Here is a 17,324-nt window from a genome sequence, read left to right as displayed (position 1 = left end):
GGCCAGGCTGGAACACTTCGGAGCTGTATTCCAGGAGATTAACCTTTGGGAAAGTACTGTGAGTACAAAGCAGCAGTTTGCACGATGAGCTTAATGCAGCCTGAGTGCATCATTTGCTCTCAAAGGTTGAAAATACAATGTTTGTTGTGTGTTATTGCAGATAAATTGCAGCCAAAGCTGAAATATTTCTATACAGAAGTGTTCACTGCAGTTATTTTTAAATATAATATTAGGCTTGCCTCTAAATATGTGTGCATACACATTATTTCCTCTCTTGATGCTCATATGTAGATCTGTCTGAAATACACTTGTTTTTTATTTATTTTAGGTTAAATTGTATGTAAATGACTGATTTTAACTGCTCGACTGTGTCGTGTTAAAAGCAGCCTACTGTTTAAAGGATGTTGAGTAATTATACACGTGGAGATGTATTGTTCTGTATGTTAAGACTATTAGAGGCACACTCTGGCTTTATCCATATGTAATGACAGAACAAAGAAGTACTGCTGCAGATTTTCAAACTGTATTCAACCAAGCAAGACACTGAAATCTGAGGTTTAAAGAAACACTTCGCTCCGATTCGGTGACACATCAGATCTCTGCAGTTAATCTCCGTTCACTGATATAACGTTTTCACCGACAGCTGTTAACATGCAAAACGACCCTTCAGGAGTGCTCTAGGTGGTGAACACACTGATGTTGCAGCTCATATAAAGAGGTGATGTTTTGTCCAACAGCTCCACTCAGAGGCTCAACAGCTGTGTTACCTGAAGGGGCAGAAACAACCAACAGCCACACATTTGCAAGTTTTTGATCGTATTTATTTTACTTCATTGTTTGTTTGTTTGTTTTTCAACTGTGGTCCAAAGAAAAAAGGGCACTTTGAAATATTTCAACACCTTTAAATATTTCAACACACAGCAACAGCAGCCAAAAATTCATTTAAGTACATGAAGTATTACAATTAGTCAAAATGATTATTGTTCAACTGTAGTTTTCAAGTTCCAAAATTCACAGTTTACGCACCTTACATGACACAATCTTCTTACAAATCCTCTCGAGACACAGAAAAGAACAGAATGGACAGTATGTGTATTCATACTTGCACCAAATGAGTCAGTATTGACCTTCCATACCCATTAATCTACTTATTAAGCGTGTCTCAACAAATACAACTCACAAATATCACAGAGGGACACTCTGCACCACCTTCATGATACAAAAATGAAAGTCCATTACTTTTCCAGGCATTCACACAGCAAAATATGATAGATTACGCCTGCATATTTATGAGCACAATTTCACAGATTTTCCACCAATGCAGACATGCTTTGGAGCTGTAATGTACAAATAATCACATTTACATTTCGGTTCCTCTGCTGCCTCTGAAAGGTAAACGTGGCTGGAAGCTTGATGTTCACTGTACAACTTTTTTAATCAAACAGTTTGTGTATATTTGCTTTTTTTAATCTTATGATATTGAAACTGTCACTCTGAAGCTAACCTGTAATGACTGGAAACGTCATAAACTGCCTTCAGGTGTGCACGGTCCAGAGCAGGTGGGCTCTGCATCGGGTGATTCAAAGCACCCAAACATTGCTGGTACCCCTCTGCCAACATCAGTGATATCGGTGACGTGATGACACAGTGCCCGCCCCAGCTGCAGCCTGTTCACCCCGCTGCCGTATCACAGACTACAGACCAGTGTCTTTCCTCAGGCTGAGGCTCTTCAACTGATCCTCTGCACTCCACCACAGATAAAAGTTCATCTATGGTGGACTTATTATTTATTAAACTATTTATGCAACTTTTGTTTTGTGAGTAGCATAAAGGGACTTCAGCTAGCATTTCATTGACCTGCCCTGCACTGTAAAGAGATAAAGAAATGAGCTTTGTACCAACTGCTGTCCAGACTGACAAAGACCCACATAAAGGGACACGGAGATGGCAATCAGGTCTGTGAAGTGACAAGTTTTTGAGGCATTACTTCAGTCTTCTTCTTGCAGAGTGTAAGGCGACTGACAGGAAGCAAGGCATGAAAACAATCGACACAATGAAATGAAGATATTTCATTACAACATTTTGTTCCCGTCTGTCAAAGCAAACAATCGTGACTGGAAGGAAGGAGGAAAACGATCTGCTGCTGCACCTGCTGTGTGCAGATAAATCCAAAAGATAAACCCCACAAACATGAAAACTGAACATAAAACATGTTTAAGACAAGAGGAAATATAATTCTGAGCTCAGCTGACGCAGTTTGGCTGTGGTCAACCTTAAGAGCACCATTAGTCGGTCATTATTTGAAATAACAGGCTGAAACATGAACATCAGATGTGGCAGAGATGAATATCACATAACTGCAAAGTCACAGATTCAAATTGCGTGACCTTGGCGAGCTCCAGCGTCTTGGCCGACGTGACGATGGGAATCCGCTTGGCGACCTCGAAGGCCTTCTGCAGCTTCTCTGCGCCCTCGGTGCGGAAGAACTCGTTGATGGCTCTCTCCGTCTTCTTGAGGTGACTGCTGACCATGCAGAGCCGCGCCACGTTGAGGATCATGGTGATGACGAAGGATACCAGGCAGACGATGACGAAGTACAGGCCCAGGCCGCTGTCAGTGTGGGCCACACGCAGAGTGATGGTGTAGTTTCTGGTGCTGCCGGCAGCGGTGGAGGCGACGCAGGTGTAGCGTCCGCGATCCTCGAAGGAGACCACAGTGATGTTCAGGACACCATTCTCCTGAATCTGCCACTTCCCACCTGGAGTCAGGTAATATAAGACAACAAGGCATTTTAGTTTCACCAAAAACTTAACTTAATGTCATTTGAACCCCACACAAAACAGCACCTAATGACATAAAAGCAGCCTTATAAGAACTGATTCAGGAAACAGCGTTATTATGTTAATGTTTCAGCATCGACTCATCAACTCTTCTCTTCTCCGAGCTCAAAAGCACAACTTTTGAACCGTTTAACCAAATTTTATGTAGTTTCAACCTGGAAACCTGGATATGTTTTACTTTACCAAATCGGTGCTTACTGGGTGTGCTGAGTGTTGAAATAGCGCTCAAAGAAAGCTGCACCTTCACAGAAAGCGAGTCATCTGACACTTACACTATGATGAAAGCTTTCTGATGACATGCTGTCTTTACAAGATCCTGAGACATGAGACATATACATGATACTGAGACTACAACTCTTTACTTTGACAGGTTTTGCCTTGGCAGCCACGTAGAGTTGCTTCTTTCATAGTACAGCGAGACTCACAGACTCAGCACAGCATTTTCTCCTCTTACCTGAGTTCTCACTGAGCAGAGGTCCTTTGGAGTTGTACCACTTGATGTCATCGCGGCCTCCTGTCACGTTACACTCAATCAGCGTGCTGGATCCCTCCTTGACCACGATGTGGGTGCTGGGGGAGACACCGGTCAGCCGCACGGAGGACGCCGCCTCTGGCTCTGACCCGTTCTGAGCTCCATCTGCTGTCCAGCCGCCGAGCAGCAGGACTGCGAGAAGCAGGTGTGACAGGTGGCGTTTCTGAGCTGATGACATTTTCGAGGGAGTGACAGTCGCGGCTCACATTTAGACGAGACAAACCTGCCAAACAGGAAGCGTCACGGTTACGGCTCATGCATTCACTGCAGTCTTCAGTATTTTGACGTACACAAATGAATCCTCAGGACCTTCTACTTACATGGATCACTGCTTAAGTAATTTAGAAATCATTTGTAGCTGTGAAAATTAAACCACATTCACAATCTGGAAGTTAAAGGCCAAAACTTTACATTGTTCAAAAGTATTTTTGTTGTTTTCTTGTCCTTTTCTCATCACTGATTTTTTTGCTTCACTTTTCCACTCCCATATTTACTATTAATACCGTGTTTTCTCCTTGATTGGATTCTCTTACTGCATTGCTTTTAGCTGAAATGATGTTAATTGACTGGTTTCTTTGACTTCAGTGCAGCTGTCCCCTAAAAATAAGCTGAAAATGATCATGTCCAGGTAGCACAGAGGAGAGGTAGAACTGGCCCTCTACAAGAAATAAGAATAAAATGAGATTATCTTTTCATTCATTCACAAAACTTTAATCTGGTAAACTGAAACTATTGGAGGTAAAATACCACCGTGAGTAATGAATAGTTTCTTATACTTTTAATTAATTTTATCATACAATTGTTATTAAACACTGAATGCTCCTCTGGAATAAGACTGGTGTACCGAGCACATTTCACCAGAGGAAGACTACAAACACCAAATTCATCAAAACCCCAAACAGACTCAGTGATTCCCACCTGCTGCTCGGACAGCGAACAAACCATCGAATCCTCGACCCACACACACGTCAAACAAACGCTGAATTTTCAGAGATTGTCCTCAGGTGTTGAAGCAAAGCTAACGCGATCCGTCCTGTCAGATTACTTCCTGCTTCAGGTGCGACGGAGTGGGCGTGGCTTAGATTCAATTCTCACGTGCAGATAATTTCACCTGGTGCTGAGAAAGAATGGCATACATCATAAACAGTGATTAATTTCAGATGCAGTTAGCTTATGTAATGTGTTATCATGGTAATAAAAATAACAGGTCCTCTAATAGGCCTGTTTCAATTTCATTATTTGCACGCATAATATTGTTTTCCCATATAAAGTATAGGCTACATAATTATTTAATTTATTTTCGACCGTGCTTTAGTTGATTACTATTGTCATTCGTTTTTGTACTTTCTAGACTAAATCAATCAATCACGTTAAAAACAGAGTTGGAAGACAAACGACATGTCTTTTATTTTTGAGATCCAAAAATATTAAAGGCGTTTGAAAATAATTTTATTTTGACGGTTTCGGAAGTCTTACTTTGTTCTTATTTGCGTTACTTGACACAGTTAATTTTTGCGTCGAGTTACCTAACGAGCAATAGACGGAGACTGGCAGTATGGTGGACTTCTCTTCAAAATAAAATTGTGACGCCTGCGACCCTCGGAAAAGTCAGTAGATTTCTTATAATATGTACAAAAAATACAGAAATCGCTAATCGTTCAAAAATAATTCCACAGAGGGCGTTTAGTGTTTTTGGCGATATATTTTGCCACTTAAAGGCATTTTTTATTTTACAGTAATTTTGTTGAAAGCCCCATGTTCTCAACATACTTTTATTTTGAATATGCCAGCCGGAACTTATGTTTCTCAGTGTGGCAAACAATTGGACCTGAACGATGAAAACAAAATGTGACGTGGCTAATCTTGGTGGACAAAAAGAGCGAGAAAACCTAAATCCTTAAACTGTTTGCTGGAAACCAAAAGGCGTTCAACGTGTAAAAACAAAAGTGCAAGACGAAATAAAGAAGCTAAACCTTACTTGTGGTTGATTTTGGGAAGGAAACCAGCAGCAGACTCGGGTAACGTTAACTGCTAGCATCAGACTTTGACAGGAAAAGAGGTGAGTTTGTCGCACAAGTACAACAGTGTGCCTTCTTTCATTTGGACTAACGTTAAGTCATGCCTGGATAAATATTTAAACAACTTTTACTGGTAAAAGATTAAGGTCCTCCCAGCCATATTGTTAAATTCATGACGAGTCTTTGGCTAACCAAAACTCCTAGCTACACACAGTAAAGCATGAATACCGATGCAACTAACGCTCATTTAATACTACAGAAACGCGAATTGCTAACAGATTATGTGACTTACAGATCTGAATGTAAGATGTATGTCTTGTATTTCTCGATATAAATCCCTGTTCCGGATGTATTTGTGAGGTGTTTCCTTCTGGACTTTATACTTCCATGCACAGATAAGCAGTATGTCAGAATCAGAATCAGAATCAGAAAATGAATGAATGAATATGCAGTCACATTATGTACTTTCAGCTCTGATCTTTGTGTGATTTGGGCCCTTTTGTTGCGGTGTGGATTTCAGAAAACTTGGACTGGACTCTAAATTTACACTTTCTCCAACTGCACCGACAGACAGCTTAATAATAGCTGACTGCTGTTCGCTGTGGGTTGTTGAAATGCATTCTGGGAAATGTAGGATACCACTGGTTCCACCAAAACAGTGAATTACAGCGTTTGTTACAAAGTAACTCTTTGAGTGAATGTGTTAGATTTTACAGTGTTTGGAACAGAGGAAGAATAATTTTCCTAAAACACTGTGTTTACTTTGTCCTGTGTTACAAAACTGTTCTCATCTCATTTTTTATGTTATATTGTCACTTTGAAGGCATGTGCTAAGACATCAAGATGTCAGACAGTGAAGCTACAGCAGCGGAGGGTCCAGAGGGGCCACCAGAGATTCAGGATGCGTCTCCTGTCAAAGCGCCCGACCGCTCCTCGCCGACCATACCTGACATCTCGACTGACGTGGCGCCGACGAGGAAAGCCAGGAGGAGACCAGATGCCACACCGACAGCCAAAGTCGAGGGGGTGCCGAAGGCAGAGGAGCAGCCAGCACAGGCACTGATCAGATACACAGTGTTCATACTAGACAAAGCACAAATAATGGGAAAGAGAGAACTCGTACTGAACTACATAAACATAACCAAAAGTTATCATACAGTCATATCTGAAGTCTCACCCTGCTCACTGCATATTCCAGCTTTCGGTCCCTGGGTGGCGCTACAGGCCTCTGTCCATCAAAACAACCTGCTTCAACGATGTTTCTGTGCCTCGCGTAACTGTTGAGGTCTTAACTGTAAACTTAAGGCACGCTGCTGTTGTTTCATAACTGCTGCTGATAAGCCTTGTCTTGTATCAGCTGAACTGTCCAGGTGTCAGACTAAAGGTCACTTCTTTTTTTAAGTTTTTCTGTTTCTCTTACTCTTTCACAGCCTCCCTTTCCTGTTTTTTCTTTCCTTCTTCTGTCCTCATCCTCTGTCCTCATGTCCTCTCTCTCAGACATCCAGTGAGTCCACTGTGTCTCAGGGTGGTTGGGGATACTGGGGCAGCTGGGGCAAATCCATCTTATCCACAGCAACAGCTACTGTGGCCACTGTGGGTGAGTACAGAGACCTCACCCAGACTTTCTGTATTACGTGCAGTGTTTGTGGAGGTCTTTTACTTGTTTACATGGAGAGCTGTCTGGCTACAACCGGTCGACATCTAATCGCTGCTTGTCTCTCCTGTGCGTCCAGGCCAAGGACTCACTCAGGTCATAGAGAAGGCAGAGACGTCTCTGGGAATCCCCAGTCCAACCGAACTCTCGGCACAAGTTGAGGAAGAGCAGAAAAATGAGGGTGAGACAAGACTGTATGCTGTGTCTTCTCTAATTAAGGCACGACACTGGATTAGCTGGTAAAATCATCACAGATCTGCACTTCTTGCAGAGATAAATGAAAATGGGACAGTTTAACACACATTTTGTTAAGCTTGTATAACAGTAAGTATTGTGTTTGTGTCTCTTCCTGCAGGTGAAGCCGGCATTGAGACAGACAACGCAGCCACAGATGGCTCAGCGATGGTGGGGAGTGCGATGGGAATGCTAACGTCGCTCACCAGCGTCGTCCAGAGCACCGTAAGCAGAAACATTCTGTGTTTTGTTTCTGTTCCTTGGAAGGAGGAAAGAGAAGTTCCCATTTTTTAAAGTCTGGTTTGTCATGATTGAGTAGAAAGAAGAAGGCGTTGATACTGAAAACCACCAGCTGTTAAGAAATGTTTCCAGTTGGTCTCTGCTACTTTCTGTTATTTGAAGCCAGTTAGCTTTTGATTCATCTTTATAAAATGCTCCAAAAACTACACTCCTCATGTTTTCTTTTCCTCACAGGGGAAAACGGTGATCACGGGCGGCCTGGATGCTCTAGAGTTCATCGGGAAGAAGACGATGGATGTGATAGCCGAAGGTGATCCCGGCTTTAAGAAGACCAAAGGACTGATGATCAGGAACTCCACTCTGTCTCAGGTTGGCAGACCGGAGTCAGACATGTAAATGAGGAGCTCAAGGCAGGATGGAGGTGGATTAGATATATTTAACCAAAAATACAACTGAACGAAGGTTTAAGTAGCCAGTTTGATTGATGCTGAGCTACATTTGGAGCAAACTGCTTCGAGGAGCTTTCCTACATTTTAAGCTCTCGTGTTAAGTCACTGTTCAAATATGATAAAACAGCAGTAAGACAAAGATTAAACTAGACAAACTTATGCTGAAGCCATGTGACAGGTCAGTTCTTGCATGACAGGATGAGACGAAAGAGGCTTTTCTTCTTGACTTTATTAGCAAACAGCTAAACCAAACAGAAACAAACTTCAGTCGACTTCAGCTAGTTTTACTCCTGATTTACTGCTGTTTTGTCTCGTCTCTTTCTCTTTCAACTTTTCTTGTGTGTCGCAGGTGTTGAGGGAGGCGAAGGAGCGAGAGGAGCTGCAGACAGCAGAGAAAGACTCTGATTCAGAGAAGAAGGTGGTCGCTCACTATGGGATGCTGTTTGATGAATTTCAGGGTCTGTCACATCTGGAGGCTCTGGAGATTCTGTCTCGGGAGAGCGAGTCAAAGGTACAACGGGAGCTTCATTCAAAAACATGACACCGACTGAGGCTGAAGAAACATACTGAGACATTGTTTTAAGGTCTCGTAATGCGGTAAAAAAAACCCTTAAAAATGGCTGTTTGACCGCGTTTATTTTTTTTGTTTGTGTGCGTTGCAGGTGAAGTCGGTGCTGACCACTATATCAGGAGACGAGCTGGTTCAGCTCAGGGACGAGCTGGAGCTCATCAAGGACTCCTTCTCCCTGGTGGAGTTTGATGATGAGGAAGTGGATGAGAAGAAAGGTAACACCTGATAACCTTAACGGTTCTAAAACACACTGCACTGCAGAGGAGGACAGCATCATATGCACCAGAGCCGATGCTGCACCTGAAATGATTAATTGTGTGTTTCTAATTCCAGATGAGGACGGCTCAGAGTTTGAGAGGGAGTTAATGGAGGCCTTGGAGGGTCTCAGTATCACTGCCACAGCCGATAAACTCAGCAAGGTACCAACTACACACATCAGATTCAGGTTCAGGTATTTGTGAGGATTCAGCAGTACAGTCCAACAAATACAACACTACAAATTTCAGCCTCAAAATGTTTATGGAGTTGAATCAAAACCTCTCTGACAGCATGTAGATGGGAAAAAAATCCCATTTAAGTGCTTCACAAACCAAAGCAATGCATCATGAACTGGGTGGCAGTTATGTTAATACTGTGCTCTCTAACCTCCAACAGGCCTGTAAGAACACCTGCAGCCAGATCGCTGCCATGACCAAACCAGAGGAGGAGGAAGAGGTGGAGGAGGAGAGTGAGGAGGCCGTGAGGAAAACACTCCCAGTGGAGGTATGCTGATATTAACCACCGTCAGTCCTTAACTTCTCAGAGGAGGAGGTCATTAGAGGTTGGAAGCAGACTGACTTGTTTACTTCAAACAGGTTAAACTTGGAGCGTTAGTATAAATCAAAGGTGATGTCTTCAGATCACTTGTTTTGTCCGACAAAGAGTCAAAAGCTAAAGATATTTGATTTACAATGAGATGAAAAGCAGAAGATCCTGAAACCTTGAGTGAAACAGGTGAAACCGACACGTTTTCCCAGTTCTTTTAAGAAATCTAAACATTTTAACTTATTATTTGGTAGAATCTTCCATGTTTCAGTCCCTGTGATCTCCTGCACCTCCTGCTCCATTCAGCTGAGTGGTGTGTGTGTGTGTGTGTGTGTGTGTGTGTGTGTGTGTGTGTGTGTGTGTGTGTGTGTGTGTGTGTGTGCATACGTGCTGAATTTTGTCAGGAGGTTCATGCTGCAGCCATCCAGAGTCTCGCCGAGCTGACGGCTCGATCCATCGAGCTTTTCCACAAACTGGCTGAGATGATCGTCTTGTCCAAAGGCAGCGCAGAGGCCGGCGTCCTGTCGCAGTAAGACGCGCTGCTTTTCACTTTGAGACGTGTGGAGACGCTGCAGCAGCGGCTCACAGTCGGGTCTCAGGCTGAACGTCCTCATTGTCCTTGCTGTCTGTCCTCAGGTTGACTGTTGTCCTGTGTAAAGAAATCTCACTGCTGTCCAAGAAGTTCACCTCCTGTTTAACGACAGCAGGGGTAAGTGTGATGATTGAGACTGAGCTCTGTGTCGGCTCAACAGTGTTCACGTCAAAGTCGTTTTCATATCAGTGAATGTTTCACTGCTAATCAGCTGTGATGTGTTCAGTGTCTGTGGTTTGTTTGACACGAATGGAAGAACTGAGAGCTGTAATTTAATGTAAACGTTCTTTTTTGCAGTCAAACGAGAAGGGAGACGTCCTCAACCCGCTGATAACAGGAGTCTTTTTAGAGGTTTGTGTCCTGGTCCTCTGACTCTTATGTGATTCTGTTTTGCTCTGTAATCAGCTAACATAAGAGCGTATCGCAGCGATGCAGATGATGCACAGCTCTATATTTCACCCTCTCCTGATTGCAGACTTTTAGAATTGGGTGCAGAGGAAGTAAATCTGAGCATATTTAGAGTCTAAAGTTGGAAACCTGTTGAAGTCAGTGATGCTGACTTTATTCACACATCAGCTTCGTCAGTCTTTCATCATCTCAGGAGTATTTCTATCTGTATCCTTCCTCTCAGGCATCCAACAGTGCGTCCTACATCCAGGATGCTTTCCAGCTGCTGATGCCCATACTGGAGATCTCCCACATCCAGAGGAGAGCTGAGTCCACAGAGCAGTGACCGGCCGACGTCGCCTCTGCCCGCCATCGCTGCCACGACGCTGCCGGGATCCTGTCACAGCAGAGAACTGACGCGACTCTCAAACTTTTTGGAAACATCGTCTGCGACGGCGCTTTGTCTTCAGCTCAGGACAAAATCTGTGTCACGCCCGGGAGGAGAAGTGTGTCTTTGTCCAACAGTGTTAACTTTTTCAGCATTGCCAGTTTAATCGTGAAGCCCGTTAGACGGACTCATCGAGGTAAAGTGTTGGGAAGGTCTGTATCTACCAAATGCATCTGTGTTAAACAGGGAGCAATGTATTGTTCTAACATGCACACCTTTTTTTTTTTTTACTTTTTTTCTGACAGCACTTGTGCTCATAACTGACAAATCTAAATTCTGCCTGAAAGAACACTTTAAAGAAAAGACATCCAGGATGGAAACACCAGTGCTAATGTGGTTAAAAAGGTGTCTCACAATAAATACTAAGATATATTGATAATGTATTTTTCTCTTTCTATACAATAGTTGGAAATTGGATTTTCTTTGCATATCTGTCTTAAACGTTGCCGTGCGACACATTGCTGGCTGTGCTCAAGGATGGTGGCGAGTATTGAACAAGTACAAAGGTTCAGACTCAAACGTGATTGGTCAGTGTCTGTATCCACCAGGCCACCGTTTATCTGACAAACTGGGTTCAGTTACATCTTTACATCTCATGATGCACACATTATTGTTCTTTTAGTTTCTGGCCACCTCGGTACCAGACTGGCTGTGATCAGTCTACAGGAGTGTAGATCTACTGACGGCTGTGTGCAGGGGAGTGAAGTTTTATTACCACGCTTGGAATTTGACTTTGGTGCTTTCTTTTGCCTCCGACTCTTTATCATCACTGGTTTTGTACCACAATTCCAATTAGCCACACAGCTTGTGTATTTAATAATTAGGCCTTTTAAAAAGAACACTATTGACAGCTTTGAATGTTCAAATGACATTTTTCTTTGAGTCTTGAAACAGTTTGTTTATGAAGACTTGCAACTTGGACCTGTCCTAAAACAAGGACTCAGACAGACCCAGAGCCTGTATTCCCCTTCCTATCTGCTTCTTTCATTAGCCTCTATACCCTAAAAGAGCGGGTGCCTCAAGAGAAATCCACATCCAGACCTCTGTTTTCTCTTTATTCCCCTCTTGTAAATTTCAAGTGTCCAGTCAGAGAAATATACAAACATACAGACTGTAAATTTCAGTCCTTTTAAGCACATCCTGTCATGTAGTTCACCCTAATCCAACATGCTGTGCTGTATGTTTGAGATGATTTTCAAATAAACGTGCTTTCATTGAGGCCCAATCTGAGATTTGTGTGAGTGTGAGTGGAAGTGACACATTTGGTCGACTGTGTTAAAGACGTGTTAAAAGACATGTCAGTTGATTTGGAAGTGATTAAAGGTTAAAACCCCGTCTGGGACTCGTGCCTTTATGTACCTTGGGTCTTGTGTTATCTAATGTGAAAGCATAAAGTGCTGTTTTAGTGTGTAATGTCAACTTTGCGGCAACAGTCGCTTTCCTGTTTCAGCATGACAACAGACTCCTGACCTCAACCCTCATCCGACACCATTCGGATGAACTGGAATGCCAACTGCAAGCCAAGTCTTATCAGCCCACATCAGTGTCAGACCTCACCCATGCTGATAATGCCATTGTTTCTAAATAAGAGCAAATCTCTGCAGCCAGCTTCCAAAATCTGGTGGAAAGTCTGAAACTAGATGTGTGGAGGCTGTTAGAGCAGCTGATTAATGTCTGTGGTTTTGGAATGACACATTCTGCAATCATATATGGGTGTCCAAATACTTTTGTGTATATTATATTGCATTGGGACTGTTTCTTAAAAAAATAGAACTTGTAAAAATGTAAAACACTTCATTACAATTAAAAGTGCTGCATTAAAACTTTACTTCAGTAAAAGTAGCAAGTATTATCCATATTGAAAGTACAGCGTTACCGCTCCAATGCAGCAGGTGGCGGTGTGTCCGTTTACCGTCTAATTGCTATTCACCAATATAGACAAAGAAGAAGAAGGAGGAGCAGGAGAAAACGAAGAAGAGAACAGGCGCTAGTTACTAGCTTGATAGGCTACGTCGAGGAAAGTCTGCGGTAAACCTACTATTTCATACTTTCACACTTTCCACAGTTATACGCCGCCACCTATAAAGCTGCTGTGACATACTGAGGAGTAAAAAGTAGATTCGTTTCTTTCAGTCTTTGCTCCGGTAACGATAGCTTTCTCGAAAACGCGAGGATTAGCCCGTAAACGTTAGCCGTTCATGCTAAACACCCAGCTAGCTAAACGTTTGTGCGTTAGTCCCTCGCTACAACGTCTTTAGTTACTCTAAACCGTAATTCAAAGTTTGCAGTTACTGAAGCCTACCGAGTTGTTAAACACAATGAATGCTTTTTGAAAAGACTCATTTAAGAGGAACTTCTGTCATATGTGGTGATTTTTACTTTTAGTTTGATATTGTAGGGTTAACGTTAGTTAGCCCAGTGTTATAAACAACCGCCAGCTGTATAAAGTTAATTCATGTTGATGTCATGGTAACACAGAGCCAGTTAGTTTGTAATGGAATCACTTCTCATAACGATCGAGAATTCCCATCAAATTCTTTCAGTCTGTGCTGCTAATGAAGAAACAATATGCTAGTTTTAAGGGTAGAGGCTAAGTACCACTCTGTATAACTTCTTCCAACTCTGTAGCGGCACAATCTTACTTACAGCCTCCAGAACCACCGTTCAACTGAATTAAGACCTCTTTAACAAACACTGAACGTTATAACCTTCATGAAGGCAGGTTTGATTCCCCTCCACTGTGTGTTTTTACGGTTCTTTAAAATGGGCAACATGATTGACGTGCCTCGATGAAACTAACAAAGCTTCATTCAGTCTGCGTTGATAAAAACAATGAATCTTAACACCTGGTGTAGTTCTACAGCTTAAAATAGAGGCTTAATGAGTGTATTAAAAGATTTAAAAATAAGATTTAAAACAGTGTTTGCTGTGAGAAGTTGCATCTTTCCTGGAAGGCATCACATCATCAAAGTTTTAATGGACCTCTATGTAGTGTTCTAGTCTAGACTAATGAGTAGTCAATTAATTTATATGTAGCAAATTTGAGAATTAAAATATATTTGCCGGCTTTTCTCGTAATCCTGCTCTTCTATGTATGTTCACTTTGTGTATTTTGTGATTTATTATTCAATGTCTTTATGTTTCATCTTGCTTTCTGTGCAGTAGTGTATATTATTCTCAGTGATAACAGCTGTATTGATCTTCATTCTTGTATTTGCCATATTATCCTTCTATCAGTGTTGTATGGAGATGGAAACACATCCACTAATTCCTCCTTTTCTTTTCATTTTCAGAGTTGTCTTTCTTCATCACGCTGCCTCTGCTTCGCCCCCCTCGCGAGCGCTGCAGGATTGTTGGGGTTTTAACTCTCTTCCTGACCTGCCAACATGCCAGCCGCACTTACAGATTCCAGTCAGATAATCTGTGAAGTCTGGGCGAGCAATGTGGAGGAGGAAATGAGGAAAATCCGGCAGATTATTCAAAGCTACAATTATGTTGCCATGGTAAGTAATGGGCCCTTTTGAGCAGAGTTGGACATTGATGGTGGAAAAGGAATTATATCTGTAATCAAGTTAAACGTAGATCAGGCAGTTAAATTCTAAAACTTCAGTGCACTCAAGTGGTTTCAGTGATGACCAGCACGTACTGATAAGAAATGACAACATATTGAAGAGTTGAGCTTTCAGTTCATGTGTTTATTTTTCATCAGGACACAGAATTCCCTGGAGTGGTTGTCCGGCCAATCGGTGAGTTTCGCAGTACGGTGGACTACCAGTACCAGCTGCTGAGGTGCAACGTGGACCTCCTGAAGATCATCCAGCTCGGCCTCACGTTCATGAACGAGGATGGAGACTATCCTCCTGGCACGACGACGTGGCAGTTTAACTTCAAGTTCAACCTCACGTAGGCTGACTGTTGTCTTCTAAAATTCCATTCAGATACACATCGATGGATGATTGGTGTCAGCAGTACCTAACTATTTTCTGTTTTTTTTTTTTTTTGCTCTTCACAGAGAAGACATGTACTCACAGGACTCCATAGACCTGCTACAGAACTCCGGCCTCCAGTTTAAAAAACATGAAGAGGAGGGAATCGACACGCTGTACTTCGCCGAGCTCCTCATGACGTCTGGTCTGGTGCTGTGTGAAAACGTCAAGTGGCTCTCCTTCCACAGGTTGGTTGTTGGTTCTCATTCAGTTTTTTGTGTCGTGAGTTGCAGTTCAGAGACCGTGGATCCAGTGATTTCTTAAGTGTGACTTGTATGTAACTTTTTTCGGTAGTATCTGTGTTCCCTTTCTAGTAAGAAATGTAGTTAGGCTGTCCCTGAAGGGTCTCTTCTTTCTTTACTCCAAACACCATTTATGAAAACAAATGAGCAAAGATCATTTTGCTGTTACTTTGTTCTGTATGTGTCTGCGCCGGCGACAGCTGAGGCTGGAGACATTTTGTTTCTGGGTTGTCCGGCTGTAAGTCTGTCCACATGTTCATTCCATTCCTGTCAATGTGATCAGGAACAAGGATGATTTTGGTGGTCACTGCTCACTGTGACCACACAAGATGAAGATGTGTGGGTGTGGGTGGGTAGTAGAGGTGCTGTACTTCAACATTAGCTTCAGTTTGAGCCGTGGTGATTTACCAGCTGGAAACCAATAACATCAGTGTAATCCAGTCCATCCTGACCCGAGTCGTCCTGTTCTGTGTTTCTCAGTGGCTACGACTTCGGCTACCTGGTGAAGCTCCTGACAGACGCGCGGCTCCCTGAGGAGGAACATGACTTCTTCCAGATCCTCAACCTGTTCTTCCCCGCCATCTACGACGTCAAGTACTTGATGAAGAGCTGCAAGAACTTAAAGGTGTTGTGGGCTGGATTCAGACTCACTGGGGAGGGCAGAGTGTAACTATCGAAGGCGTTGATTCAACTCAGCAGTTTGAGACAAGTACACAGGAGACAAAATCCATCGAATCATGTAAAAACAAGACTCGAGGCATCTGACTTTGTGTGTGTTTGTGCAGGGAGGGCTACAGGAAGTAGCAGACCAGCTGGAGTTGAAGAGGATCGGGCGGCAGCATCAGGCTGGATCAGACTCGCTGCTCACCGGCATGGCTTTCTTTAGGATGAAAGAGGTACAGTCACACAAACGCCCAGTGTTTTTTTTTTTTTGGAATTAATTTAATCGTGGGACTGAAGATGATCTGCAGAATAATTAGCTTCTATGGATTTTCAATTCTTTACTGCCCTCACGACTACTGTTGTTACTATTGACCTCTCATAGAAAACGAATGGGAGCTCTGACTCCTTCTGTGTTTCACCCTCACTGTTAAATTCCCAACAGCACGTGTGTTTCAGGAACGCAGCAGTCACCTAAATGAAATCTTTTATGTTGTTCAGCTTTTCTTCGAAGACAACATCGATGACGCGAAGTATTGCGGCAGATTGTACGGCCTGGGCTCGGGCTCCAGCCAACCCCAGAACGGCATCTCCAGCTCGGGTCAGGAGGAGACGAACAACAAGCACTGACTGAGCGCTCGAGTCGTCAAGTGGAGCGCGCACTTGTTTTAAAACCCGACCAGCAGATTTTCCCCTCTGATCTCCCTCAACACTCGATCCCCGAAGAAGACGAAACTAAACACATTTCTTTAAATTTTCCTCCTGAGTGACTGTAAAATGGACTCACGGTGAGAGTGGAGCCTTCACTGCCTCACTCGTTTCTTTTTAGTCGCTTTTACTGAGTTTATGGCCATATATCCAGAACACTTTTTTTTTTAATCTGTTGGATTTTTTTTACAGCATTGTTGTGACACCCTTCTTTAACAGCATGGGACCAGCTCCTGTATCATACTGTGATTTCAGACCAAACCTTGACAAAAACAGTCCAATCTTCAGTTCAGACTATCCTTCCCCCGTGGGACTCGTCTCTTGTTGCAGGGATTTCATTTTTTAAGTTCATGTTGGAAGGGCCTGTAAATTAAAATGTATAATTTTGATGAAAATAAAAAAAATGTTTTAGCTCTTTTCCACCTTCAAAGCTTTTAACAGTGGGCGTCAAAGTGTATAACTGTGCTTGGTTATGCATGTGTTTCAATGGGCAAACTACTGTCGTTGTGTACATTCACCCACCAAACCAAACTGTCCACCGTCAGGTTTACAGATGTTGTGGTTACTGTTGTTTTTACATTTGACATTGTTTTAAACAGTTGTATATTAAATTGTTTTGTATTTTCAATGTAAATGTTAAGCATTTGATCTTCTTTACAGCTGTACACTGACACACAGCTCGTCCAACATGTTTGAAGAGGTTCATTTCAGCTCATTAGGAACTCACTGGAAATTATTTTAAAGTAATGGAAAACATTTCAGAAAGGCTGCAACCAGAGCTCAACAATGAGTCAACTGCAGGAAAGCGTATCAGCTAATTATCAAGCAAAAATGGCAAATGTTCTGTTTCCAGCTTCCAAATGTGAGGATTTACTGTATCCTGATTTGAGTATATTTGTATTGAAATATTGGTCTCAAGAGGTTTGAAGACATCTTTTTAGGCCCTGGTAAATTTATGA

General features: G+C 42.6%; 3 protein-coding genes across 3 annotated transcripts; 2 read left to right on the top strand and 1 right to left on the bottom strand.

The window, feature by feature from the left end:
- Positions 1-886: 886 nt before the first annotated feature.
- Positions 887-4,414, bottom strand: LOC143333021 (microfibrillar-associated protein 3-like). The gene is made up of 3 exons (XM_076750937.1): positions 4,291-4,414; positions 3,295-3,595; positions 887-2,758 (listed from the first exon to the last, which is right to left on the bottom strand). The coding sequence occupies exons 2-3, from the start codon at positions 3,548-3,550 to the stop codon at positions 2,328-2,330; spliced, it is 687 nt and encodes a 228-aa protein (XP_076607052.1). The 5' UTR covers positions 3,551-3,595; positions 4,291-4,414; the 3' UTR covers positions 887-2,327.
- A 766-nt stretch (positions 4,415-5,180) lies between these two features.
- Positions 5,181-12,104, top strand: fam114a2 (family with sequence similarity 114 member A2). The gene is made up of 14 exons (XM_076750888.1): positions 5,181-5,431; positions 6,214-6,446; positions 6,888-6,987; positions 7,124-7,225; positions 7,400-7,503; positions 7,753-7,887; positions 8,317-8,478; positions 8,630-8,753; positions 8,872-8,957; positions 9,193-9,300; positions 9,747-9,871; positions 9,979-10,051; positions 10,232-10,285; positions 10,566-12,104. Exons 2-14 carry the CDS (start codon positions 6,234-6,236, stop codon positions 10,665-10,667), a joined length of 1,488 nt encoding a protein of 495 aa, XP_076607003.1. The 5' UTR covers positions 5,181-5,431; positions 6,214-6,233; the 3' UTR covers positions 10,668-12,104.
- A 613-nt stretch (positions 12,105-12,717) lies between these two features.
- cnot8 (CCR4-NOT transcription complex, subunit 8) lies at positions 12,718-17,005 on the top strand. The gene is made up of 7 exons (XM_076751360.1): positions 12,718-12,797; positions 14,063-14,272; positions 14,479-14,672; positions 14,782-14,943; positions 15,478-15,622; positions 15,783-15,893; positions 16,159-17,005. The coding sequence occupies exons 2-7, from the start codon at positions 14,156-14,158 to the stop codon at positions 16,285-16,287; spliced, it is 858 nt and encodes a 285-aa protein (XP_076607475.1). The 5' UTR covers positions 12,718-12,797; positions 14,063-14,155; the 3' UTR covers positions 16,288-17,005.
- The last annotated feature ends 319 nt before the right edge of the window (positions 17,006-17,324 follow it).

Source organism: Chaetodon auriga, chromosome 15 (genome assembly GCF_051107435.1).
Source record: "Chaetodon auriga isolate fChaAug3 chromosome 15, fChaAug3.hap1, whole genome shotgun sequence".
Classification (NCBI taxonomy): domain Eukaryota; kingdom Metazoa; phylum Chordata; class Actinopteri; order Chaetodontiformes; family Chaetodontidae; genus Chaetodon; species Chaetodon auriga.
This window is presented reverse-complemented; position numbering and strand designations above follow the sequence as displayed.

Bases quoted from the DNA above. Each gene is read 5' to 3' on its own strand.
- LOC143333021 (XM_076750937.1), bottom strand. From the start codon at position 3,550: ATGTCATCAGCTCAGAAACGCCACCTGTCACACCTGCTTCTCGCAGTC. The intron at 2,759-3,294 runs GTAAGAGGAGAA...ACCTGACTCCAG, and splicing joins TCTGCTCAGTGAGAACTCAG to GTGGGAAGTGGCAGATTCAG.
- cnot8 (XM_076751360.1), top strand. From the start codon at position 14,156: ATGCCAGCCGCACTTACAGATTCCAGTCAGATAATCTGTGAAGTCTGG. The intron at 14,273-14,478 runs GTAAGTAATGGG...ATTTTTCATCAG, and splicing joins GCTACAATTATGTTGCCATG to GACACAGAATTCCCTGGAGT. The intron at 15,623-15,782 runs GTGTTGTGGGCT...GTGTTTGTGCAG, and splicing joins AGAGCTGCAAGAACTTAAAG to GGAGGGCTACAGGAAGTAGC.
- fam114a2 (XM_076750888.1), top strand. From the start codon at position 6,234: ATGTCAGACAGTGAAGCTACAGCAGCGGAGGGTCCAGAGGGGCCACCA. The intron at 7,504-7,752 runs GTAAGCAGAAAC...TTTTCCTCACAG, and splicing joins CCAGCGTCGTCCAGAGCACC to GGGAAAACGGTGATCACGGG. The intron at 9,872-9,978 runs GTAAGACGCGCT...GTCTGTCCTCAG, and splicing joins GAGGCCGGCGTCCTGTCGCA to GTTGACTGTTGTCCTGTGTA.